The 27,756-nt window shown below is 44.2% G+C and overlaps 1 protein-coding gene across 3 annotated transcripts; it reads right to left on the bottom strand.

Moving 5' to 3' along the window:
• Positions 1-555: 555 nt before the first annotated feature.
• On the bottom strand, positions 556-27,306 carry LOC136420599 (probable nuclear hormone receptor HR38). 3 transcript variants are annotated; one of them, XM_066407619.1, is made up of 9 exons: positions 27,115-27,237; positions 26,154-26,229; positions 7,716-8,497; positions 6,813-6,950; positions 6,154-6,283; positions 5,701-5,864; positions 5,221-5,429; positions 4,727-4,905; positions 556-4,421 (listed from the first exon to the last, which is right to left on the bottom strand). In XM_066407619.1, the coding sequence occupies exons 2-9, from the start codon at positions 26,158-26,160 to the stop codon at positions 4,165-4,167; spliced, it is 1,866 nt and encodes a 621-aa protein (XP_066263716.1). In that variant the 5' UTR covers positions 26,161-26,229; positions 27,115-27,237; the 3' UTR covers positions 556-4,164. The 3 variants fall into 3 exon arrangements, with proteins under 3 accessions (XP_066263716.1, XP_066263714.1, XP_066263715.1); XM_066407617.1 differs by lacking the exon at positions 26,154-26,229 and having other exon boundaries at positions 27,115-27,306; XM_066407618.1 differs by lacking the exon at positions 26,154-26,229 and having other exon boundaries at positions 5,221-5,426; positions 27,115-27,306.
• Positions 27,307-27,756: the final 450 nt, after the last annotated feature.

Below are 27,756 nucleotides of genomic sequence, written 5' to 3'. Positions count from 1 at the left end.
CGTAGGCGAAAACTCTCTGGCACTTGAAATTGTGGCAACGCGCGTTTTAACCCCTCCCCGCAGGTGATATCCTCTCCCTCACTTTGCGCGACATTTTTTATCATACTTTCCCAAACGTCATCCCAATCTTAGGTTTGAATTTTTCTACTATTACAGGCACATGCCGTTAATGTTATAACGTTATTCTGCATTCATGTTGTACTGATGTAATGTATCTGAAATGTATTATAACGTGTTTCCCGACCACTGAAAGAATTGATTACTAAACTTGTCCTACCTACTTTCCCCCCAATACCTTAACTAGACAGCTTGAATTCTTTGCTATGGAATTGTGTGGTTTTTATGTCTTGTTTTTGTATTACATGCGTTTGAGATGCACATGTACGTATACCAATACTCCCCACCCCACTAACTGCAATGGCATTGGATGTAGACATGGACTGAGTTCATATTTGCATTAATGCTACAGTATATGGATAGTATAGATTCATTCTTGATAATAACATTTGCTATTCTTTGAATACGATGACAAGAATAAAACAGAAAAGCACTTCATAATGTTACAAACTTTATTCATAGCCGTGGCAATATTCATCATACAAAACTTTATATCATAAATCCACTATTTCATGTACAAATGTTGAAGCTTGGCTTTAGTATTAGTAGGTCGGTACAAAGCAACATAGTGAAAAGTGTGTTTGCGGGCACGTGACATGTATACGTTTCACACGCATGCGTAGATGTTCCCAACATGGTTCGTGAGACAGAACGTATGCTAATGATCTAACGGAAGAGAAACTGACACAACATCGTCACCAAATGTCAACACATACGTCATAACATCTGAAGTAATTACGTCATTGCACCATGGGTGTGACAAGAGGGTTTGAAAACTTATCATAAACCACAGATAGTGATGACGTGATACACTTGTGGTACGGCAATGTCCCTCTAGCGCTAACAATAACGATCATCAAGTGATTTTTTTCTAATCAAAGTCCAAAAACCACAACTACATACAGAGTGCTTTTTAGGGAAATACTGAAGTGGAAGTCGTCATAAACATATTTAAAACAGAATTCATCTTGAGTTCAAAATTCAAATATATATTTTTGCAACTACAGACGTTGAAACCATGGTTTTACAGACAAACTTATGAGGGACACCGCTATAGCTAGCATTGTGACATGGTTTTTCACTGCACATTTTCTGACAAGTTTTACTACACTGAAAACTGCTGCACGATATAGACTTCTCGCACGAACACATGTGAAACAGTAAAAAAATGGCTCACGACACGGTCGCCATGGTAACGGGTTCTCACACCGAGTTCCCGGATGTTGACGTCACCGTGGACGACATACACACTTATGTCTTGTCCAATGGTGTTACAATAAACTTGGGTAGTAAGTACAAACGTGTAAAAATTCCCTACTCTAGGACACAAGACACGGGACAAATATTTATGCACATATTTTTCGCCGACGACACAGATTAGAGTCAACTTGGACTTGGGAGTTACATTCATCACTTTACAAGAGCTTCGTGTAGTTTTCTTCTTTGTGGAAAACATCCTTGGTACATTATAAACACTTCTTTTGGACACCATGCTTGGGTCGCTTAAACATTTCCCATCATAAGTTCTTGATTTTAGCCAGTCTTTCTTTACTTGAAGGAATTGATTTATGTTTCAATATCTTGTATGAATTGCAGTGTAGCAAACTGCTCAACACAAGGGATTGGGCTTGGTAGCCTGGTCTGGTAGTGTGGCGTGGGTCCGGTCCAGTGTTTTCCGCAAACCCACCAAGGAGAGCTTATTTTCTAACAATACTTTTGCAACAAATCAACAAGTTTGGGAGCTGTCTACCCAGAAGGGCGGCCTATTAGCAAGTATTGACTGGAAATTTCGATTTCTTGCCGGGCCAGGACGCTTCCCGCCTGGGTACGCCCCGGAAATAGGCCTCGAGGGGGCCCGAGCGCGAGCCGAAATGTCACGGAAACCCCGGGCGCAGCGAGTTAGATCGGGCGATCGATAAGTCCACTACCCGTGGCTCGGGCAGACAATTACGAAAATCATCGCCTTCATTTTGTTAAATAGGATTTTCGGGGAGGTACGATATTGGGGTAATACACCTGGGATATGGATGGAATCCCTCGGATTTAGATCAGTTCAAGTGTTGAAATCACTGGCTGTGTAGGCTCCCTCAAGGTTTATTACTTGGTCCCACAACACCAAAGAAAGCCACCAACACTTTAGAACCACACAGTAACCAAGTTTTACTCTGTATGTAAGCAAAATTCTGATGGTCGCAACTCTTCAAATTTTACATCATCTGATTTCACACCTACTTAGAAATTTCAGAAAGTCAAATAAGAGGATATTTGTCTCAAGGAACCCAAGCATGATGTCCGACAAGGCTCGAAAGCCTCAATGATTCTTACAACATTTGGTTCTTTCAAAACTACACACAGAACATCACTTCTCGTTCTTGTCCAGTCATTTGTTGTTTGTTTACACAACAAACAAATTGTTGACCAGTTTCCATCTCATGAACAGCTCACAAGCCTTACCAAACGATCTTAGCGGTTAAGTTAGACCTCTGCTAGCTTTGGATTGACCAGCATGAACTTTTGTTGTTGTAAGGCACCAAATATAAATAAATAGCTCATCGAGTTTAATACATATACATTCCTCTCTGTACACGGGTTAGCATATATTAGTGTAAAGTACTTAAAATCTGCACCCCCCGCAAAGGTACTTAGAATGGGACAGCCTAACCGGTACATACTGATGACGTAGCACACATATGTTGTTCTAGAATACCATGGTTACCAGGGCTTTAGAACAACATGTGTGTAATACCTCATCAAGATATACCATTTTAAGCACCTGTGCGGGGGTGCACATTTTGTACTATACATTAGCTTCCGGAGCGAACAAAAAAGCGTTAAAGCCAAGTATTTCTCTTACTTCTCAATCAAAATCTTAGCATGACTATCAACAGGCCTTGATAGAATATTTCAAACATAATTTTCTTTTAAAAGTCAAAATATAACAAGCTTTAGAATACACCATGTCTGCTTTTTCTTCATCAAATAAAAATATTGTCATAAAGTTTTCTACAAATCGCGTTTCCTTGCAAAATGCCATCTGAAACCTTCCCATATATAAGCCCTACCTCTAGATTATAATGAATGGGTAAGCTAGCCAGGGTTCTAGATACTTAAAACTTTTTAAAAGTCGACTTTATCGAGCTAAAATTGATTATAATATTAACCAATAAAAAACGTTTCACCCATGATACCAGCATGAGTTCTTACGGATATGGGATGTACTATTATTTCCTGTGGATGGGTAGGTAATAATACCTTTTTTTTTTTAAACTGTCTAGATGTCCTTTTAAGCTGTTTGATAGAAACAAAACGAGCTTTTTTTGTTCTGTTTACATCACCAACCCATCCTGAGAAAATAATCAGGTATTCCTCCGTAAACAAAAAATATTAATTTTTCCGTCTATATTAATGTCATTAGGGCAAGAAATTAGATGATATCTTTGTTAGCACCGTGGATACTGACTTTATGAACCCCTATTTTCGTCCAATTTGGTACCGTCCATCTTGTGTTTAACCTTACGTTAAACGGTACAAAATTAACGGAGTTGTGCTTATCTTAGTCCAATGTCTATATCCTTGATATAATCCAATAAGAGGACAAAAATAAGGTTTGATACAGTCATATCTCCTTTGCACGTGTCCGCATGGGCCTATGAAATAAGAGTTAAGTGTAGGAGGAAAAACTAATAAGAGAGTTGGGCATCACTTCGGCAAGAATTTCAGGCATTTTCCTTTTAAAGAAAAAGGATTTTAAAAAAGAACTACGCAATTTTTCAAACGTCTTGGACTACGAATCCAACAGGCAACAAAATTTCATGTGGAAGGATGAGAAATTCTACAGAACAAGCTTTTAAAAAGGATTAGAAAAGCAAAAGCCAGAAGAAGTTGGAAACTTATGATAGACTTTCTCTGACAAAGCATCAGATTCTTGCTGTGAGTTTTAGGTCAGAAGATTTTTAGCCGTATGAAAAGTGGAAATTGATTCTAGAAGAAGGAGGGCATGTTTAAGAGTTGGTCATTTCTCCCCCCGACCCCTACCCGCCTTAGATTTTAGAATGGTAGGGTGTCTAGAAACAGGTTGTCAATCATAGGAGGAGTGGGCAAGAGATCCTCGAGTTTCAAGTAAAAGATGCGTTGCAAACCCTGCACACTGAGCGTGCGCAGTTCGGGCAGCTTGACCAGCAACTTGGAGAAGTAGTGCGGACGGTTCTGCGCATGCACGTTGTAGGTCACGTGGTCGCGGAGGGAGGAGATGATCTTGTTCTGCAGCTCTTCCACTTTCTCGGGCTCCTTCAGGCCGTGGCGCTCTGCGCATGCGTGAGAGAAAAAGAAAATAACAAAGTTTACTTTTGGGGACAACGTCAAGTCCAAGGTCATATTACAAGGTCAAGTTCACAGGACATCTACAAGAAAACCTTTAAAAGGCCTTTAAAATGCGAAATTACAGAGTAGATTAAAACATGCAGGTACCGCTCTTGAGGTGTCGCCAAAAATAGACTTGTTCCTGTAAGATGTATGCATACGTAATGTTTCTACGATGGTTTTAGAAAAACAGACTCTATTTTGTTGTTATGTTTTATTTTTTGTTTGTGTTCGTAAGTGGTGAGCTTACCTGTGATGAGCACGAGCGCCGCCATGCAGGCGAAGGCGGAAATGTCGACGTTCATGGCGTGGAGAGACTTGGAGAACTCCATGATGTAGTTGATCCACTCGCCGAAACTCCTGACGCACTGCTGCTGGTGGAGCACGGCGCCGTTACAGAACACAAGCCGCTCTTCGGATGGAGCAGACCTGAGGGGGATGGGGGCGGGTAAAAATAACGTTATCAGTGGGACCCTTGTGAAAGAGCAACAACGTTACACAAAATGTCTTTAAAATCACTTTCATGAGTTATTCAAGTAACTAAGTTTTTGGTTAGATATTTAATGAAAGTGGATTGTATGGGTTTACAAATGCGCCATCATGCCACCACAAATTGGCCAATCAGAAAACATTCTCAAACTTGTCTCGACCAATCGCAGCAAAGACTGCACCTGTTGGTACCAGCCAATCAGCAACCCGTTATTCAAATTCGACTATCCAATCACAGAAAACGTTGTGTCTCACCTGTAGGCCAACCTGAGTACGAAGAGTTCCAAGCACGCGGATTGGAACAGCAGCTCTTGATCCTCCTTGAGGAGGTCGGGAAACCCCGGAATCTTCTCGGCCCAAGTTCGGATGACCTCGATGGAGGAACACAGCAGGTCGTAGAACTGCTGGACTCGCTCCGTGTCGCTCTTTGGGCTCTCTCCTTCCTCCCCTGGCATTTTGAACTGCTCCATGGGGCACATGCGAAAGAGAGCATGTCCTTAGTATACTTTCTTTGTTGACATGTTGACAACAATCCCATGGGAATTCAGCTGCAAGATGGAGTTTGCGAATGCACATTTTCATTTGATCTCGTAGCTACAACATCTAACACAAACCTACAAACTTATAGACAATATCTCCGCTTATTCATCCAGATTTATTTTGTGACAAGCTTTTTTTGCTTTAGTGAATGCTTCCGAATAGAACGGAAAAAGTAAACACAGTGTAGGTACTAACCAAGTTGTAGTTCAGTGTGGGTGGGGTCGGGCTGGAGTCGACGTGAGCTCGCACCAGGGCGGTGATGAGGCTCACGGGCGGGGACGGAGGGGACTGTTCCTGCGGGCTCTTCGGCTTGGAGGGCAGGCGGCCCCGCCGACCCTTCAGGCTGTCCGTGCGGACAACTACAACGGGAAAAAACATAATTGTTACAAAACCACTTATGGTTTATTTGAAATCCTTCCCACACCATATTTTGTATAGGGTAGCACCCATCTCGGTTTCTGTAGCCCTTGAAAGCAAGCACTACAACTGGGGGCTAGCCCACTGTCAGAGATACGTGTTTTACTTCCATACTCATTTCCCATAATGTGCTGATTGCTTAGCAGAGAAAGCTTTTTGTATGATGGATGAGATGGGGTTTGAAGCAGAGCAAAAAATGTGCATTGTTGAAGGAGAAAATGTGGTACGCACCTTCTTTCACCATGCCGACAGCCAGACATTTCTGGAAGCGGCAGAATTGGCAACGATTCCTTCTTCTTTTGTCCACCGGACAGTTCTTGTTTCCCAGACACACGTACTTTGCGTTTTTCTGAACCGTCCGCTGTTGACAAACAAAAACAGAAGTTAGATTCCGTGGATCTGGATCCCGCCTGCAAAGGTGTGAACCAATCAGCTACTGTTGCCAATAGTGAAAGGAGTGATTGACATCGAGTCCTTATCAATATTCATGTTTTCCAAGTTAGGAAAAATCGAGGCCTTTTTGACCACCGTGAAAGTTCATCTGTGCTGGTAATTAACATAGTAAAGAGTTAAGACGTTGTTCCAACACACAGAAAGTTTGCGTATTGAATTTTCGACTGTCATGCTGCAGTTTTTCTCAACTGACCAATCACCGGCATTAAGAGCACGTGACCATATGGACACGTGACGTCAGCAGGGAAGTCTATACCGGCCGCCGTCTCTGTTGTGTGAAGGTTTGTTGGAACAAAGTTTTACCTCCAGATCTGTTCACACGGTGGTTTTTGCAAAAGAACTCAAATCTAGGAGTGATTGATGGGATAAAAAGAACTTCTTTCTACAGAATGGCTGCATTTTGAGTGCTTTAGTAACGTTGTAGACAGCCAAGGTACCTTGAAAAACCCTTTACAGCCCTCGCATGTGCGGACCCCGTAGTGCTGACAGGCTGCGTTGTCGCCACACACTGCGCATGTCCCTTCTCCGGTGCCCTTTGAACTCGACCCTGATGACGACACCGGCGGTGGATGCAGCTGCGCATGCGTGAGAAAAATGAATAAACAGTTAACAACACAAAAAACTCCATCAGATATCGACTGCTTTCTACAATCATTTTCATGATTACATCCGCCTGCAGCAAGTTAACTTTACATCTCCTCCACAATTGCGTAGTTATTGGTCAATCTGTTGAGAAGATTAGCCCTCAAGCGCCTTTTAGTCAAACAATAAACCCAGAAAGACCCTACTTCTTTTCTATCAATTTTGCGCCTTTTCATAAAAAAGTACTCTTGTGTCAACGACCTCTTTCTGTGGATCTTTTTTTTTAAATTTCCTGCAGTCGTGTTAGATATAAACAACACAAGTGCCGTTTCGAGATACCGTTTTTCTAGAGCTTGAAAATCATCCATTACTGAGTATTGTGTTGAGACAGTCTTCAGTTATAGATCGATCTCGAGTGCTGCATCTTACTAAAAAGAGCTGATTCAAGGACTGTACAGCAACAGAAGAGAAAATTACTAATTGTTCTAAGAGGGAGCCATTTGTAAATCACCTATTGAAGTAGTCTATCATATAGTGTGCGATAGCCTACGCATTTAGGGTCTATTTCAAACAGTATAATAATGGTGTAATGTTTCAATGATAAAAAGCAAGAAATTTTGTCATCTTATGTTCTCTGTCATTCATTGTATGAGCGACTGTCTCTTCAGTAACTGTAAAAAAATGAATACAAGAAAGTCTATTGAAAATCCAACCAAAATGGATAAAGCTGAAGATAGTTGATAAACGGTGTGACCCACCTGTTGACCGGGCCGCATGTAGAGCGGCGGCGGATATCTGCCGATGCCCGGCCCGTAGAACTCGTGCTGCATGCCCTGGAAGCCGCCCTCGTACATCATGGGAGGGTACGGGGTGGTCGGCGTGGAGGGCGGGGAATGCTTGAAGAACATGTGGCCGCCGTGCGGTGACATGGGCCCCGTACCTTGCAACATTTGCGTGTTGGTGGGGTAGTCGTACTGGGACGAGTAGGTGGGGGTGGGGGGCGGGGAGGGTTTATAGTGGTCCATGTGTGGGGAGGGGTTCTCGTCTGGGTGTTGGTAGGGCATGTTCGACCCTCCATTCTTGGGCTGGTACAGACAGCTGGGTTTGGTCTCGCCGTACACGTCCACGAAGCTGGGCAGGGGCTTGTAGTCCTGGTGGTACCCCGCGTGCTCCATCCGCTCCATCCTCTCCATCTGTTCCATCCGCATGGCGGCGGGGTCCGCCGAGCCGTTGTAGTCCATCGGCGGGGAGTGGTAGTGCTCCCCCGGGAGGTGGTCGGGCTGGTACACGGTGTTCTCGCCGTAGTAGGAGTCGTAGGAGTCGCGGTTGACGGTGGTGGCCCCCGTGGGGGACCCGCCGTACGAGGCCTGGTAACACGGCATGTTGTCTGTGGCTGGCGGTCCTGGGCGCGTCGTCGTGGCCGTGCCTTCGCGGTGCGACGTCAAGGGGCTGACCAAGGGCGTGTAGGTAGCGCTGGGCTGGTTGCCAGGAGACGGAGACACACCCACCGACGCTGGGGAGGATGGTGAGCTTCCAGAACCTGGTGGGAAGAAAGAAGGAAAATCCATTAAGGGAAATCCCCGCTACTCTATCCTAACACTATCCTAACACTTTATCCTAGCACTTTCCGTTCGGACTTTCGTCTAACCCCGCCAGGCGTAAGCCTAAGCCCGTACACCTGAAATAAAAATAAATATCATTGTGCACTATTGTAGGTATTATCGTAGAAGTCTTAGTATGTAGTTGAAGGTTTTATCCTGGGGCGTTCTATCCTCATGTTTACTTGCCCTCTGATTGGGCTTGTATTTTGTTGCGCTGCGCAAAGAGAACTGTTAAAAAGAACGATTTTGCGCGGGAAATGTTGCCTCAAAAATTGCACAGATATAAAGAAGAGGACCTCTATAATCTAGATGGAGTAGGAATATTATAAGATAAACGCCATACCGTACAAGTTATAGATGAACAAATCTTAGATACATAAAAAGCATACTTCTAAATCTATTTCAAAAAAGCCCTCGGATTCCTCAAGGAATAGATATAAATCAAAAGTCATCTTTCCCAACGAAACGCTAAAGTATAAGAATAGAATGGAAGCTATAGAAATGAAATACATCTTTCTGTAAAAACGTAACACCCCATGAAATGATATTCCCTTTTTATGATCCTACGCAACATAAAAACCTGTTAGAAACTACATCCACGTGGTGAGAAAAATAGCATACGGAACACCTGTATAGCTGTAAGGAATATGTGATCCCAAACTGAAGAAGAACACACAAAAAAAGAAACCACGAAGAAAAATCAGACGAAGATTTTAAAAGTCTGGAAAGATTGGTTAAGGAATCGAACACAATTCACCTGTGTAAGATCTTCCTGGTGGATAATATGCGTACCATACTACCTGCATCATGGTTGGACCGACCGCTTTGCTAGAGTCTCTACTCGCGACTGTTAAGGTTAAGGCGTGTGCTAACTAGACAAGAGCCCGGTGGTAACCCGCGCCGCGCTACCAGGAGTACAGAGGTTAACACATCCCCGTAACCTCGCCCAACTTCGATCCGCTAGGAAAATTGTAGCGAGGAGCCCGCAAGAGACACGGCCGAGATTTAATTACACAAGTTTCCAACGGGGAGAAAGCCGAGTCCGACGTTGTTGAAAGATTGTAATTGTAGAGGAAGTTATTGGAGACCCTTACCAATTATCACCGAGCGTTCGTGAACGTGGGCCGGCGGCGACAGGAGCACTTCCCACCGCATCCGCTCGCTAATGAAGCCGTTAACAAGCATGGGTCCGATCATCCCCGAGCGCGTATCAACATGCTCTGCTATACCACGGCGTAGATTGCTGCGCTTTTGTGTGACAGCCTCTAGCGTCATCTGCCGTCCCACGCACTTAGTTTTTTTTTCCTACCCCAGGGATCGATAATAAAGATCTACAGCCACCACTAAACAAAAAAAGATTCACCAAAAACTGGAATTTTTCAACTGCTAAATTTGGTATTTTCGTGCATTTTTTTGGTTGCTTTTGAGGAAGAGAAAATGTTGTTTTTCGTTCTTCACTCGTTCCCACGACGACAGGTCAGTCCGCACAAGTAATAACCTCGTTCCCTAGAATCACATGTTTCCAAGAATTCGAATTTGCAATTTGCAAACCGTTACAATTTGAATTTTCAATTTGACAAACCGCTACAATTCAAATTTTGAATTTTGAAACCGTGACAATCTTGTTCGCTAGATCTCAAGTAACGTTTTGGAGTTAGTAATGAAATGGACTTTTGTTGGGGAAATTTTGGGGAATTTGAGACTGCTCCTTATCGGTCTTACGCAGTTGAAAGCCGTCGACACCTTTTCCTCACCGTAACGCCGTTGCATCAAAGCCAATTATGCACAAATTTTAGCGCAAAATTAATGACCCGGCGTTCTGTCCCGTTCCAAACGGGCAGATTTTCACGGGCGTCTTATCTTATGTGACCCCCGCTATCTCTTAGATGGATCTGTCCGACTTAAAAAGTTTTTCCTTCAGAAAGGCTCCTTAAACCGCGCGATCTTACCGAGGATTCAGCTCGACTTAGTCCTTTAAGAGCGACAAATGCCCCGGATATCTCCTGGCTTCAAAGTCTTTTTGTTTTAAAAGACGCACGTTCCTACGCGACCACCACAAGTTATCCATACAATATGTAGCCTTGAAGCCAGACTGTAGCCAGAAAAGCCCGGGGCTACGAGGCTTTCCTCAGGGCCGCCGGGGAAAAGTTTCCTTTGGGGCATGTATGCCCCAGGGCCTTGTGTAGCCCCTGGCCACAGTCTGTTTCCCAGGCTATACAATATCTTGTGCTACCAACCGTCTACTCCTGCTATACAAAGCCGAAAATTAGCCCTTATGTCGAGAAATGGGATAAAACTAGCCGGGCAGTTTCCTCTAAGAGCGCTTCCCCTAGAGTTAATGAGAGACATTATTCTTGAGAGACCGTTATGGGACTTTTCGGTGGCTAGTTGTGCGCGCCGTCGCTGATTCAACCCCGTCTACCTCAATCCAGCGCGCCGCTCGCAATATGTTTAGAAGCGTAGCCGAACGTTGCCAGCGTAACATGGGTAGAATGTGAACTTTGCGTTTCTTGTACCCTTCCCTGGGCAGCCATCTGTTTTCAGTTAATAGAGCTATTAATACGTTTGACAGGTGCGCAAGGAAAAGTCACACATCTTGAAAGAAGGCGTCTCGACTCAAGGAGCGAGCTTCGCTTCACTCGTTCCCACGACGACGGGTGAGTCCGCACAAGTTAACCTCGTTCCCTATGATCACTTGTTCCCGGCAATTTGAATTTTCAATTTGTAAACCGCTACAATTCGAATTTTGAATTTAGAAACCGTTAGGTTTTGAATTTTGGAACCGTTAAATCTCGTTCCCTAGATCTGTGGGCTAAAACTTGGCTGAATTTGTGTACTCTTTATTGCAAAGTGTGTACTTTTCTTGTAATGCCTCTCTTGTTTTAAGACATTATCGTAGAGTACTTTTTTTGGAGCAGGCGCGGCATGTGTTTCTCATGGGGCCCGGTAGAACGATTCAGTCGCCAAGAAAACGGGCCATACGCCGCGACGGCCTCCGGGCGTCCACTGTTTGTCCTTCTCCAGAAGGGATTGATGGCTTCTCGGCCATCCCCGGCGCTTCGAGCCAATTCGTACGGCAGGGGTGAGGCGCCCGCCCAACCCCTGTTCCACTCCGTGCCTCTGGTGATGAGATTTCCGCAGAGTTTCACCTGTTGGGCTCGCTCGGAGGAGTGGCGCGCGCAGGAGTAATTAGAACTCCGGCGTTATCAGCAATAATTTAACCACCTGGGCCCGGCATCTTGCCGGGGATAAGCCATGCACGTCACATATCAACTGTCATGTCCTATCTCTGTAGCTCGCGCCCGGTGTGGCCTGGCGTCTCAACGCGAGCTTTTTTACAAACACCGTGGATCGTTGACTTCTCTGGCCGTGGCGCTGAAGTTTTCCCCTATGTTGTTGTCATCCTATTGTTGTGCTAAAACCATAGCCCGGCGTCTCCACGCAAGCTTTTTCCAAACACCGTGGATGGTTGAATTCTCTGGCCTTGGTGCTGAAGTTACCTCTTATGTTGTTATCATCCTATTGTTGTGCTAAAACCAGTGTTCGAGGTTTGTGTTTTGGATTCGTACTTTTTCAGCGGTCTACCGTGTCGAAAACCAGGCATAGACCGTCGGTTGACTTTCAGGGCAGTAAAATTGACCAAAGACCGTGGATTTTTTGTATATTTTCACGGCCGTGAAATTGACTACTTTTATTGTGGTGAACTCCACAGTCGTGGTTGGACGTTGTAATATGTACTTTGCTTTATCAACAATAAAAAAAATGAAGATTTCTTATTTCTCACAGCATTTTTTTTTCAGTCAAGTGCAAAAAAAGTTGTAAGTTTTAGCACAACGACGGGATGATAACAACACAAAAACCGTGCGCTCAACTTTTCCTTGTGTTGTCATCGTATTGTAATTTTGTCGTTCTGTCAACAAAGCAAATCTACCCAAATCACGTACAAATTGTCAGGTGCGTCTTTGTATTTGCTTTGTTTTCTCAACATTTCTGACTGTAGTATTCAAACGACTTTTGTCAAGGCATTTCTATGGCTGTGTTGAGTAATTTCACGATATGGTTTGAGGATAAAAGAAGCATCTTATTCTGTCACAGATACGGGTTGGTTTCGTAATGGCGCGAAGTCCTTGTTGTCACGTACGCTGCGTATCCTTCTATGTGTGGACAGCATAAGTACCGATCATCATGTTGTATTGTTTGCTAGTGCGTCAGAAACCTGCAATTTTGTACAAGAGACCACTTGCATCGGTCCCTGTCTCATTTCGATTACACTCACAATGTCTGGTCCTTGAAATAGCCATCCCTTCTTCCAATCAAGACGGTCTCACCAAAATGTCAAGAAGAAACGAAAAGACGAACCAGACAAGACAAGACGTTCAAGAACGCCTTTCCAATTTTCTGGCTCGAGCCTAAGATTCTCTTAAACCCCCTCCTTGTCAACGGCTACCAACAAACATGAATGAAACCGAGCATTTATTAATCCACTGTTGAAACCATAGCTATCAAAGCTTTAGTGAAAAAAGGCGTCATCTTTGATCATACCAAGATTTTTTCAACGTTAATTCCTGAAATCACAACGTAAGAGCCATGCCTTAAGCTGACGTGCTCAAAGGGCGGGCGATGAAGACAATGCCGTCTGTTTTCTGAAGGGTTATCGCGGATGAAAGAGGGAAAACCGATGATTTTATTTTCTCAAAGCAAACACTGGCTCACAGCGCCTACTTTTTATCTTTTTGATGGACGTCGTCAGGAAGATATACCAGGGATCATCCACTCCGATGCATTAACCACCTGGTTCCTAGCGGAGTCAGGTTGCAGGTACAGAAACATGGGCGTTTTAAAATGATGGGCTACTGACACTAAGACGACATTAAGGCCATCATTAGAAGGACAGGGCGTGGGGATGCACACTTAAGTCACGAAATCTTTACTTAAGAAAGGAAGCAACGGGTGGGCACAGATGCAAACAATTTTAAGGATAGGAGGTCGCTAGGCTTGCTTACGAAAGACATTAGAGTGATCAGTTCTAGGAAAGTACAACGGCTTTGTGAAAAACATCATATGTGCCAAGGGACATTTTCGCAAAGCCTTTTTGTAAGAGGGGATGCCTACAAGCTTATCCAGCGAGCCTACGTATTACTAAGATTCTGTGGGGGACTTCGCCCAAAAATTGACGATTGAGCCTAAAACGTAGTTCCCATCAAGTCATGACGTCAACAAATTGCTCATAATCATGTAAAACAGCAAAACAAAACTTGGAGAAAACAGGGTACGAGATTAAAGAAGTTTCTAGTTGAGACACACGCAAAGTTTTGCTTTGACAGACAAAAGCATTTCCGCCTATCGTACGGAAAACATTTGCTGGATTGCGACAACAGGTTGTCGACGAAGAAAATTACACGCTTGAACACGTTACCATGCTAATTACTGGAGGGGTGTCGGAAAACCAGCAAAGCCCTGTCAGTGTTCGCTGATCACATTAATTAGTGATGAAACCACGGAAGGCTGTGGTTTAATCTGGGATAATGGCGCATCACGACAACCGGTACCTAACCAAACAATAGCACACACGCGACTCTAACAATCCGGAAAACAACGCCGCCGTCCGGAAAAAATCATCTCCTTTTCCGGAATTCCGTTTCATACAAAAATGGCAGTACTCCGGAAAATCATGTAGTCTACTCTCTTTGTCTCTGTTATCCTCCACTTCTGTGGTATTACTTGCATGGTATGTATCTTGTTAAATCATTTACGTTGTCTCCAAAGAATTACTATTGTGACTTTGTACAATGCCAAATCAGGCGTCAAATGATGTTTCTTTGGGTATTGAAAATTGTCCAACTGTAAAATGCCTTTCACTATTTTTTATTGCACGATTCTTTCCTTTTCTAAAGAACCTGAGATATACCAGAACAAAAATTTCCGCACAATTTGCACGAGAATGCGTGATAAAAACATAAAGATTTGTTGACAAATCCCGATGGATAAATGCTATAATTTAACCGACAGTATACAAAACAGAACAGTTTAGACGAAAAATTTAATCCCTAGTTAAAAATCATTTTGGAAAATACCAGAATGTTGCTTCTGTCATTGCGCTTGGCATACTTTTTTATCATCTAATTTGGAAACCATTACAATTTGAATTCTTAATTTGACAACCGTCACAATTCTAGTTTTTGATTTAGAAACCGTCCCCATTTGGATTTTAAATTTTAAAACATGATCCGTTACAATTCGAATTTGGAATTTGGAAACCGTTACAAATCGAAGTTTTGAATGTGGAAACCGTTACAACAATGTTTGAAAGCCAGACAAAGCCGTTGTGTCGCATGGCTTCAATTGTCTTAATGAAAAACGACAGCCGACAAACGCAAAGCGCTTGTTTGATTTCCCAGATTGCATTAATTAGAAACAGGTAACAATGGCGGCACGGAAAACATAATGATGAATTAAGTTAAGTGGTTTGGTGTTGAAACAACACCTGCCCAGTGACAGAACGGAACTATCTCAGTATTCAGTTGTCCTTTACGATTTCCGCGGAGTTTCACATCCCCGTGGCTCGTTTCAACATTTCTGTACAACTCCACTAAAGAAAATTAAGCATTGTTCTTTCGATGATACGTACATATCTACCTAAGATATCAAACTAAAGTACTGCACTGTTTCTATACTAAACCCTGAATCCAGGACGAGAAAAAGAACATGCACGCAATGTAATGTAAATATTAGTTTTCCCATGTATTCTTAACTCTTCATATACTGGTACCCAAGTCGTAGGGATGATATATTTCTAGTAATTTTTGGAAGGGTGGTTTTGTGTAACTGAAATTCTAGAAGCGTTGGTCTGAATGATTGGCATAAGTACAAACGTGTTGTGAACGTGTACGAATCTCAAACGTGGGGCACTTTTTCCCCTGACTACGTTCCAAAACTCCAGTACATCACGCGACTGTGGCCTTTCCGAACAAGTGTCTTATCCTCCAAAGGTTACAGATTCCACCACATGTATTACTAGTCTGCTATTCGGAACTCAAACGGTAGAATTTTTGGCTCTTCGGCGTGAGCAAGCTCTTTACCAAGACCGTTGTGGAAAATGTGGAGCGCTGAAATTCAGTGAGTGTCATTTTGTGTTATTTGATACTTCAGAAATGCGTGGGAAAGAAAGATATTTGTTTAGGCACCTAGTATGATATTACACCGTTTAGATTAAGGTAGCATAGTCTGTTGTGTTTTAAACGTGCGGTATGCGTTGTAAGCATTAGCCCTGTCCTTGGTGCTAGTTCGGCGTCAGTGGTAGCGTTCTGGCGTTTTTGTCGGCCTAACGCTCGCACAATGCAATGTGTTTTCCGTCTGGGGAAATAGCGTTAGAACAAATTAGCAAGGAAGAGTTTTCTGACAACACGGACAAAAAGGCCGCTTCTTCTGCGCGCAAGGTGTTGAGCGGACAATACGGCAGACCGGGTGCGATCTACCGATACGGCTATCGGGGCCGGCCACGGGCCCGCACGCACACCTCTCCCGCTAACGACGAGACGAATGGGCCCCCTGAGAATCGGGAAACCCGGCTTGCTGAATGCCCGAGTCGTTCCTGGAGCATATCGGAAACAAACTCAGCAGAGCGAGTAGTCCTGTCAAATCAAACTTGTCCCAGCATACGTTGTACATAGCGAGCTGTGTGCAAATTGTCGGCTTGGGTGAAAGATTGAAAAAAAAAACGCTCCTTCCAAATAGATGCGTGCTTACCCGTCAATTTGGCAACATTTCTAAACATTTCGTCCTTTTTCTTCCGTTTTCTATCTTTGCGGATCTTTATGATACATGAAATACAACAATGTTTAAGTGTTGTATCCACTGGTATAATTTGTGTTGTTAATTAAAGAATACAGCCGTACGGCCTCTTGTAGGGGACTGGGCGGCGTTACAATTGAATTGGTGGCGAAGCGCCCAAAAAGGGCGGGAATGGGGTGGCACCAGAGGTTAAAATTGTTTTAAATATGAACTGAATCGGCGGCTCACTATTAACACCAATATTATTTCATGTGTAACCTCTAATACATTTTTGATTCGGCTGCATTGCGCCGGACCGAATGGTATTTGTGTGCCCTTTGAGACAATTGTCAAAACAGCTGACAAAGAATTCTACGGAAACATGCACATTTTTATCTCGATTTCTTTTCAATTTTCACCTTAGAAAAAGATAGGCAAGGTACATTTTCTGCTTTGGTAGTTATAAGGGAACTGTGTGTGCAAAATCTGAGAAGAAAAATGCTCGGCCATATAGTTCGACCGTCCAATTTGCACATATGTTCGTCTATGCTATTGTTATGTATCTTTATATAGATTGTAACAGTGCTAAAATCGGCAACAATTTGGTTTGAAACAAGTTATAAGTTAATCTTAAAGAGCAGTAATATAATTTGTGCTTTTTACTAGTAGTAATAGGTTACGGCAAGGGAAGGGACAAGGAAATGTTTTTGTTAGCGATCAGAGAGGCTGTTCACGTCTGCCGCAAAACGCTCGCTAAGTCCCGTAATAATCTTTCCTCTTTTCATCTGGAGATTCCTAATCCCTTCAAGAGCATTCTGGTCGCCATGGTAGGGATCTGGGAGACATTTGTAAACAGATCTTTTGCTTTAAAGGCTTTGGCGGGTTAGTTTTAAGCGGGAGGAAGCGGCAAGACTCCCCCGGCGGAAAAACGCTGTGGAAGCCGCGGCCGCACCGCTCCGAGCGTTCGCCGGGCTATCTTTGACAATTAGTTCTAGTTTCTGCACGTACGTGAATATATCAAAAATTGGTGTGGAGAAAATTGTATCCTCTTTATAGACAGACGTTGCTGTTATAGTTACTGCTATGCAAATATGATCAAATCGTAGCGTTTCTTGGTAAAAAAAAGAGAACATAAAGTCGTCATTTTGCTGCGACACTGCGCTAAGATTTTGCGCGAACGGTATTTGTTTCGGCGATACTGTAGACTCTTTCTTACTGAAAAATAGACTGTCTCAGGATTTCTTCGACTAAACTACATGTAGACTTTACAATTTGCACGGTTAACGGTCACAATGCAATTTTCCCAAAAAGGGGTCCGAAAAGGACGAATTCGGTATAATAGAGACAAAAACGGCAAGAAATGGGAAACGACAAGCTACAACTACGGTGTATTGAGCGGCGGTAAAATCTTCATGAAACAATTTGGGGGTAATATTCCACGTCTAACACCCGCCCGCGGCGCTTCTGCCACGGAAATCTCGCTACTAATCCAAAGAACGGTCGCGAACTGAATAACAACGAGAGGAAGGTATAGTCTGGTTAGTTCTAGGGCCGGCTGAGAGAGACGCTACCGGGGAAGGGAGTATTTTTGGCCGCAGTTGGAACAAGACTTCGCCGGCGAAAATTAAAGAAATCGCCGTTGACTTGTAGTCGGTAAAGCAAACTACTACTCGTCTTGTAGCGCTATGATGAGTAAAATATGAACCATACCATCGCTTCTAGAATAACGCATGATTTAGACCGAACCTTACTTTACACGGCTATCCAAGTGGGAAAATAAAACAATTTTCTCTCTGGCGTAAGAAATATTAAGAATTGGAGAAAAGTTGTCCGCCCGCCCGCCCGCCCAAAAATAAAAAGGTATATCTGAACGCGGATTGATGTAATTGTATAGAAAGTAACAACTCGATTGGCAATAAATCCGAGCTCTGTAATCGGTATACATCATCATTCTGTACATTCTGTACAGTTTTGACGGCACCAATGAAAATGCACATAAATTTCCATACATACAAAACAAAGCGCGAAAGATTCCGTAAATACCAACGAACACACTCTATATGCGCGGCATATGCCGTGCTCTAAGTGGAGAGAAGAAGAAGAAAAAGGGCGCCCGGGTTGAAGGAAAAGCTATCGGGTACGTACCATCCAACTCAGATGCGAAGGCGAAATACTTAAAGAACTCCACCTTGGTCCACACTATTCCAACACCTCTCACAGAACGGAGCGCCAGTCACATGTCCGGTCACTACGATTTCCCGTCGCATACTAAAACAGCGATCTATAGAACAGATCATGCAATTATCCATTACATTATATGATCATGCCTGTGTCCATATTTCTATTATGCCCGCCATAAAACCGATATTAACCCATGCAAATCATGGCGAGGGGTGGGGAGGAATAATACACCCTCCGGACTGGTTAATTGAAGATGGGAACTGACGTGTGCTATAAATATTTTAGGCCCCTCCATTTAATTTTCTCCAATAAGGGGAGGAAGCGCGCTGAGTGGTAGGAAGTTAATTACTTTGCGGGGAAGAAGCAATCACGCCTGCTGATTGGATGTCACGACATGGTCAGGGCTCTATCTTGTCCCTGTCCGCCGCACGACCAAACTGGCGAAGGCGGCGCCCAAACTTTTGCGCGCGAAGCCACGGCAGGGCAAGGGGAGGGCCGAGAAACGAGCCCTGGGGTACGCGCGCGTGCGGACGGTTCCGTTTTAAGCCAGCGCACGTGCAAGGGCGCTGTCCCGCGAAATAAAACAAGTCGTCAACCATCCGCAAACAATACATTGTCGTCATAAACAGATAAATATCTAATACGAATTCCCCTTGGGGACGCGCGCATTCATCCGGCGAACAAAAGCCCCTGCCTGAAGCGACGTGTCTCTCCCGTCTTCTAATTCCATTAGGAAATTGATCTATAAAACGACAATTATTTATACGCTATATTGCTAATTAGATGAGTTTATTAATATTAGATGAGCCCACAATTGTCTGTGAAGTGTGTTCTCGGATGGGATTGGGCTATAAATCACGGCGACAAGTTGGGGACGCTTTCTCAACTTCTCATTTCCCTTCAAACGTAATTTTGACTAAGTTCTGAGGTATCTAAAACACGTTAAACTGCGACATATTGTACCCTGGGTACAACAATGACTATTATACAATATAATTACTCCCCATCCTTTTTACCTTCTCCTTTCTACGTTACGAACCGGAGACAGAAATCATTTCGATATCTTTTTTTTTTACTTCTGTTGGATTTAGATGTAAAACTCTTCGTTGGGTTGACTACCTTCTAGGAATCGTTTTTACCGGAGGGTGTTTTGAAGAGGTCCCCCCTTTTCCTTGTGTTGTCGCTGGGTGGTTACCATGCAAGTCGCGCGGACGCACGACGGAGCACATTTCCTAGGGAGTGATTTAGCGTGGACCCGGGGGCAGGAAATATCCGCCGGGCGGCGAGATAGATAGTCGCTATCCTCGCAACCGTGTCCGCCGAAATTTAGAAATATTGGCGGCGTCTCGGACCGTGTCGGGAAAAATTTGAAATATCGGAGGCGTCCGTAATGCGTGTCCAAAAACTTTACAAGTTGACATCCGCGTCACGGGGACTGGTCGTCATCGATACCATTCATTCTCTAATGGCCGCTCGGAGCTCGTTTTATCGGGCCTCGCGCGAGTCGTCGGCGCGGTGATGGAGTCATAAAGGACATCAGGGGACCGTGGATGCGTGTCGCGCTGATGCCGAATCTGTCTCCGCACGGTGTACACCCTTGTCACAGCCACCATCAGCGCCGATCTCATCCGGCGGCGAGAGATGGAGGTCAATTGCCCCCGAGTTTCCGCAGCCGACAAAGTTTTGTTAGCGCTGTGGGGACGGCGATAATTGGAAAACTTATGTCGGGATAAATGAAGCAAGGAGAAAAGGGACTTGCTTTGGAAAGTTTGTAAACTAGGTAGGGGCAATTGCAAGTGTTGCAAAGTAGCGTTTTATTCAACTTCGAGATGTACGTTTTGTCCTGTTTTGTCTTATTTTCTTGTTTTGTCCTATTTTTTCTTCTTATTTCTGTTTATTCTACTACATGTACTTCATCCTTTATCTAGCTATGCCTTGATTATTTTTTGTTCTGTTTTGTCATCTACCAATTTGAAAGTGACCGCCTTCCAATACCATGCCCGAGACACAGTGAATAACAACCCATTGCCCCTACGGCATCAAAAAGGCTATGGGGCTACCTTTACACAAAAAGGCTATGGGGCTACCTTTACATTTTTCACAACAGTACGATAGATGGAAGGACGACATCCCTCCGTTTTGTGGGTCCCCACACCAGGCGTTTGGGAAGTTTGCGACAGACGAAACGAAGCGTTGAGTTGTACGAGTGGTTGCGTTTGGTAACGATGCGAGATTATCATAGTAATAACGTGCGACAAGTATCGTCCGGGCCTTCGGTTCTCTTGGCAATTTTACACGATATAATTGACCGACAACTCGGCTCGTTTGGATAGCTAAGGGACACCGTAAACTTTCCACAGGATTTTTTTTATTCATTTCTCTTTGATTTCCGTCTGAGAGACAGAAGTTCAAGGTGGCGGTTTAGCTTTTTGTGCGACTGTCAAAGCGAATACTGAGGGGGGGGGGTTGTTGTTTGGATTTTTGGCGGGTAAAAGCTAAAATAAAGCACAACAATTTCTTAAGATATTCCATCATTCACGTTTGGAGAGACTTTGGCGACACAGCTTAGAGTCTAGTCATAAAGTCATTTTGAATATGCGAATAACATTGATAACGTTCAATTTCGTGCGTTTCTATTGACTTACATAGCTCAGCTTGCTAATCAAACAAATGTGTATACAAGACGAGCCTAAGGCTACGATATCAATGTTTCTTATTCACAAGAACGCCTCCGTGCGCCCGTGGTGGTACTGCAACTGTGAGCACGCGCCACGTCCAAGTTGACGACAGGTTTCTCAGGCCGTAAAGGAGACCGCGATCAAACGTAACGGAAGGACGATCGGACGCCCCTTCCACGTGCGTGCGTAGACGTATAAAGTAACCGAACGTCCAGACGGTTACGTTTATTTCTGACGTGTTGGTGGAAGATAAGTGCAAACCTGTCTAAGACTCGCTCCGGGCGTTTTTCTCTCCCTGACGCCTAAAAGCGCGCTACTCCCCCGCCTCGCGTTGCCTAGCAACCACCCTTTGTCGCCTAGCGACGATCATCCAATAAAACATTGTCTGGGAGAGAGGACGGAGGTAAAAAGTTTGGCTACGATACAAGAAAACCAAGGTTTCCTGTCACACGAGCGACGGTGAGAGGCGGCCCACCTTGCCTTTTCGTCAGCGGGGAGTCCCATAAAACCGTCTGCGGGGATCTCGCAGGATTACTTTGGCTCTAAACCAAGGACCACTAAGTTAAACCACGTAATCAAGGGCGCGGGGATGTGCTGGGGTCGGCTAATACTTCCTTAGAGCCCTTCCTAAAGTGTGTCTACTTTTTCTTTCATCAAACTAACCCGAAAAAGGTCTTGACTTTTAAAAACGTCTATACGTTTGGGGGAAATGCGCTATTCTTAAGTCACGATTGACTCTATTATGAAACAAATTCAAGGCTTTATCAAGGAGGATGTCAAGTTCTTAAGGAAACGACGGATAACGTTGGGGATAAAAGAAATTTGTCATATGAGGACATTTCTTAAGAGGACTCCTCTCATATGATGTATTCATTGCATTAGATTATATACTGATTCTACGACGCCTTTGCCAATTGTTACGAGTACGTTTCAGACCGCATTTTAGTAAGTGTCACTGGTAAAGTGTTTGTGGCACGGTGAGCTTTCCTTTTCTTCAACATGGCAGACTATGTAGTTATGTAAGGCTATGGTAGAATTAAATTCTTCAGGCGCTCCAAATATGCACATCTAAAAACGGTATTGTAGAATATTCATAGCTTCGTATGTGCCTGTGTGTGTATGCGTGTGTGAATGTGTGTGTGTGTGTGTGTGTGTGTGCGAGTGTGTGTGCGTGTGTGTGTGCGCGCGCGCGCGCGCGTGTGTGTGTGTGTGTGTGTGTGTGTGCGTGTGTGTGTGTGTGTGTGTGTGTGTGCGTGTGTGTGTGTGTATACTGAGAATACCCTTGGAATTGAAAACACTAAAGCACTCCCATTTCGTCAAGTGTAACCATATACATGTCTCCAAAGGATATATAGTGCTTGGATTATGTAAACACCTGTGCAGCATTGTTGTGTACGAAATTTGAGACCTTGCAATCGTAAGTAACTTCATTATCCCTGTCATACATAGCAAGCCGACTGTCAAAAAGACTTACATAAGTTCGATTAATCTTATCAACTATCTAATCCAGAAGCTGGGTATGCCTATTGTATAATCGTTCACTGCTCACAAGAGGATGTAACTTGAACGTACTAGTGAGTTGGACCGGAGCTCATTTCTAAGACCGCTCGTAGAGTCTTGGAGACGGAAAGGGCTTCCTACTTGTAGACTCAACAAGTCTAGTTCTAGGGCTCCCCTCTGAGGGGTTTAGGTACTCAAAAGAAACACTGGCTATTGTATAAAGAGCTAGCTAGGCCTGGAAGTCTAGGTACGAGGCTTTCTTTGAGGAGATAGATACATGCGGTTGTCCATTGGTGTACACTGACAAGGAGCAAACAATGAACTAGTCGTGTTGGCCTTGGACATGCATGGAACAAGGCTAACTTTACACCCACCCACGAGTGGTGTGTAGGCGTATGTTTTGCCCAAGGCCTGGCGCGGATCGAGGCTATACGTCCTGCAGTTAGCCTCTCAGCTGCGCATGCTCAGACCGTGTGTTCCGCTCACGGTGGCGAGCTGGTTCGCAAAACTTTCCTAGTAAAAGACGAGATGTAACAACTAATTGTCTCCCGGGGTGGGCGAGGTGGGAAGGATGTGGTTATCGGGGCACGTGCTCTCGTTAGGGGGCGCTAATGTGGACCAGACCCGTAGGCGGGAGAGGGGTAGAGACGAGGGCGACACTCACAAAAGCTAACCTCCACCAAGCCTTCCTACGGGGGTATGGATCGTAGAACGCGGCAAAGAGGGGAGGGATTGGTCAGGAGAGTCAGTCCACGGGAAGGTTAACATCCCCCTCTGAAGGGTAATGAACCTGTATGGTGGCCAAACTCGCCTGAACAAATTATTCTCTCTATAACCAACGTAGTTAGTCTGGTAGAGACCAGACAGTCACAGCCAAGAGCGGCGCTCACGGCCAAGTTTGCCGGCCTTCCAACGTGACTGACCTGAGACAAACCGTCCCAGATGTCAGGACACACACTCACAGCGTCTTCTCGGACGGTTGTACAAGTTTTATTGTCAAGACACCGACACTGACGACTCGGTTCTCAATGGCGGCACGTACGGATGGATCACACTAAACACATACATACAACAACGCTCTATCTTAGACTTTCAAATCACCAACTGATACAACTTGAAACGCAGTCGCAAACTACTCAGAAAAACAACAACTTAATACTGAGACACCTTAAACAGTTCATAAAACAATCATAACAGCCTAGAAGCTGTATACGTACATGTATATGGGGGCTGTATTAACTATGAGATCGAGTACTAGTTCAATATATTGGCAAGATTGCTGTGCCTTGTTGTACACTAGCAATTTTGGCCGCGGCAACTATAGCATATCAGGAGTATACAATGCATGTACAAAACAGCGTTGAACATAGCTGTATTATACAACACACATCTGTACTACACACTTAATTCTTCATAAATTGTCAGGAACAAAATATCAAAATGTAGTGCTAGTTAGCAAGCGGCCTGTGAGACTAGAGTGTACATGTAGATGCCAACATGGCGGATAGAAAATGTCGTTCTCTTGCAAACTGCTTGTCTAGAAGACACGGGTCTGGCCTTAACTTCTTAATGCCATTAAAAACGGGTTCAAGACAAGGTCAAGAGCGCTGGGATTCCCTAGGGACTTGTTTCCAAGCAGCATGGGTCCCTAGCAGTATATCTACGGTACAAGATATCGCATGATGGTGGTATATTTTTGTATAGCCCACTACTATATACTAAAACAACTGAATACTCTAAACTAGCGCGTAGGGAGTAGAATATAACACCCGGACAAAGTGATCTTATTGATAATTAACTTGCTAAAACAAACGGTGGTGTAGCATGGATGAAAACCCCGGTGGATTGTGGCGTTCTAGTTTTTCATGAATCATTAAGTGTGACACTGAGGGGAAATATCGTGCGAGGGGTCGCCGGGGAAATCTGGGAACGAGACAAAACGACGTGTGTCTCGTACGCAGTCCAAGATATCAAAAACGTCACAAAAAGCGTTACGCAAAAGTGTAAATACCTCAAACCACAAATGTAATCTACCTTTGACGCATATGTGTCGCCAGGGGCATTTACACTAGTACAACACAAGCAGTGTAAACTACGCACACACAAAGCATACATATGTGTATAAATCGGTACGTGTTATATTAAACAATAATGTATATCCATTATCTAGGACACCATGAATCATGTATAAGGAAGCCACTAATTTTACAAACCAACCAGCAATCTTAGATATTATATTCGATAAATAGCGTGGAAAACGTAGCTATGTTTAGCATGTGGTTATGGATAAGGGTAAGCGTTATGGGAATTGGTGTATGATTCATTCGCCTTTCTTTGCTTATGATGGGGCATGTGGTTGTACTGTTTACAAAGCGATTGGAAAGTTTTTGAAATTTCTGTCAACAACACCCACAAGTTCGCTCAGCAGTGCGTGAAAGGGCGGTGGTTCTAGTGGCGCATGTGGTGCGGGGTTGGCGCTACCAAAACGCACCAACGCGTGTACAAGTGTATACTAAAACAACACAGCTTACACCACACAGGCTTAAACCACATGTAACACACAAGCTAGTATTACCTTAAGTACTTTGGTTACTACACAAGGGTATACACTTCTAGCATGCATGTACAATCTAATCAAGTATACTAGAAGTTAAGCTGACAGCGCGCTGAGATCTTGTTAGAATTGAGGAAGCGCCGGCAATGGAAAACTCTACGCAATATGTACAGAATATAAACGACTTCTAAAAACTGTGCGATTATAAATAAAGCTTTAGGTGCATTAAGGAATATCTGTGGATAAACAACTAGGAGATGGAGCCCTAAGGAGCAAGCGTTGAGCAGAAATCACCAGTGGTACTCCGTAGGTTGAGTTACCGGGGTTCCCCCGCAGTATGATAACCATCAGGCCTCACCAGTTCGCCCCGGCCCGGCGTGAGCCAAAAGCGGCCGCGCGCTGCGTCGAGACTAAAAACTGGGTCGGCGCAAGCCTACAGGCTAAACCCTACCACAGTAATGGACACACTAGACACGAGAGTGCAAACAGAAACGTATCAAGCCACCGGCTATGCGGATTTTAACAGACGGAAAAGCTCGACATTACGAATCCATGTGTAAAACCTATAGTACACTGGACTAAAGCTGAGTGTATCTAGTATTAGCGCGTCCATTAAAAGAAATACGGGGGTTTGCTATATCCGTCTGGTGTCCAGAGCGCTAGTGTTTGATATACGCTAGGGAAGTCGAAGCGACCGACAAGCAATTAAACTAACGCTAATTGAATTTTGAATAAAAGCAAAGCAATTTGGAATAAAAAAAACTGGGAAGGGGTCTGTATTAATATGGTAAGGTCTGACGTTAAGTGCGAAGCCTTGTTACGACCCCGTGCGGAACCACCGGAGGGGATGGGAAATCCCGGCGGGGCACCAAGCGTCTGTCACCGAAGAATATCCTACAACTCGCCGCTTACCTTTCATACCAGTCTTGCTTCCATAGAATGCTTTAGTCCCTTGCTACCGGTAGCACCAATATGAAGTGAGGCCCGCCTACGAAACAGAAGTTAAAGAACCCTAGATCACCCCCTTTACATGGTAGATATAAACACACACTGGGGAAATGGGGCGGGCAGCCTTGAATCATAGTCTACCCACACACACAAACACCATACGACATTACCACGACCGTTACACGACACCGACTTTAAACCTTAACACATTTAACTAACTTTAACAAACGCCACCACATATCAAAAACATCTCAGCATACACTATCACAGCCCACATGTATATTAAATTAATCTAACCATCATATTATAATATAATCATAAAACAATTCAAGCATGTATCATCATATTAAAATCTAACAACATCAGAAATGTGAAACAAGAAAAAACAATACAGCACAGTATGTAAATAGTTGTGGTACAGGGAATGCGTCAGTGTGGTAAGTAGTTTACCTATGTGTGTGTGTGCATATTGACCTGTTGATTGCCTTAGTATGGGACCCGCCCATTGAGCGACATGTGTTCTACACTACGCCTGACCGATCTCAAATCTCAACATATGTGTAGTAAACAACGGAAACGCCGCCTTTCAAGTATTGCATATAAGCGATATCTACAATAAACAAACATGAAACACTCTAGAATTGCTTATTTTACTGTTTTAGCTCTTATTTTAGTACTTGTGCCAACTTCGCATTGTGTTAGTATTGAGAATGCACACGAGGTTAAAAACAAGCATAAAAGATGAATTCTTAATTTTCATGTTATTGTTTCATGAGCATGAAGTTGTTATTTTCAGTTGTTTTGTATCGACTACTTTTGCGATCTTTGGTTATTATGCGGCGCGTATCTCGCGCCATGTGTTAGCTAGTAGTAGTACACACACACTGCCGTACGCTGTACGTGTTGTCGTCGGGAGCTCGCTTACCGTGTTCCGAGCAGGCTTCCGTCTTCACTCTGCAACGAGCAGCGTTCCCTTTCTCCTCGGCAAAATCCACCTTGAGCTCGCTCAGCAAATGGCGCATCCAGATCGCTGGGATCGGCGCCACTCGTACTGTACGTCCGACACGGGCGCTCACATAGACTGTCACTGACAGCCCGACCGGCCTCGGTTCCTATATGAGAAACCATTTCGCCGCACAACACAACGGGCCAACGTCACCACATCGTGCATGTTCGTCAGACATTCCTTGAAATTAGCATGCTCCAATAGTAGCCGCGCCCCGTAATTGCAGTCTCTACGGTTGGTTAACACTGGAGTGCCGTCAGTATACACGGGTGCTGTGGCTGTGACGTCACGCCCCGGGCCCCACTGCGTGCTATCCCTGCCCAAAACAAATACTGCCCGTATTTCCATGTCATTAGCATGCATGTATACGTCAGAGCCCGCGTCGGGCCAATCACGGCGCGACACTGATAGCATGCTAGGTGCTTATCCTATGTTATGTGGGCAGGCGGCTTTACGTAGTCTGTAATCTTGGCACACGTAGACGGTCCCCTAAATATAGCGGCCCAGGGACAATCCACCATGCGGTTTTTGCAGGGGACCGTGGCCGGACTGTAAGCTCGT

This window comes from Branchiostoma lanceolatum, chromosome 15, assembly GCF_035083965.1.
Source record: "Branchiostoma lanceolatum isolate klBraLanc5 chromosome 15, klBraLanc5.hap2, whole genome shotgun sequence".
Lineage (NCBI taxonomy): Eukaryota > Metazoa > Chordata > Leptocardii > Amphioxiformes > Branchiostomatidae > Branchiostoma > Branchiostoma lanceolatum.
Note: the sequence above shows the minus strand (reverse complement) of the source record. Positions and strands in the feature narration are given on the sequence as shown.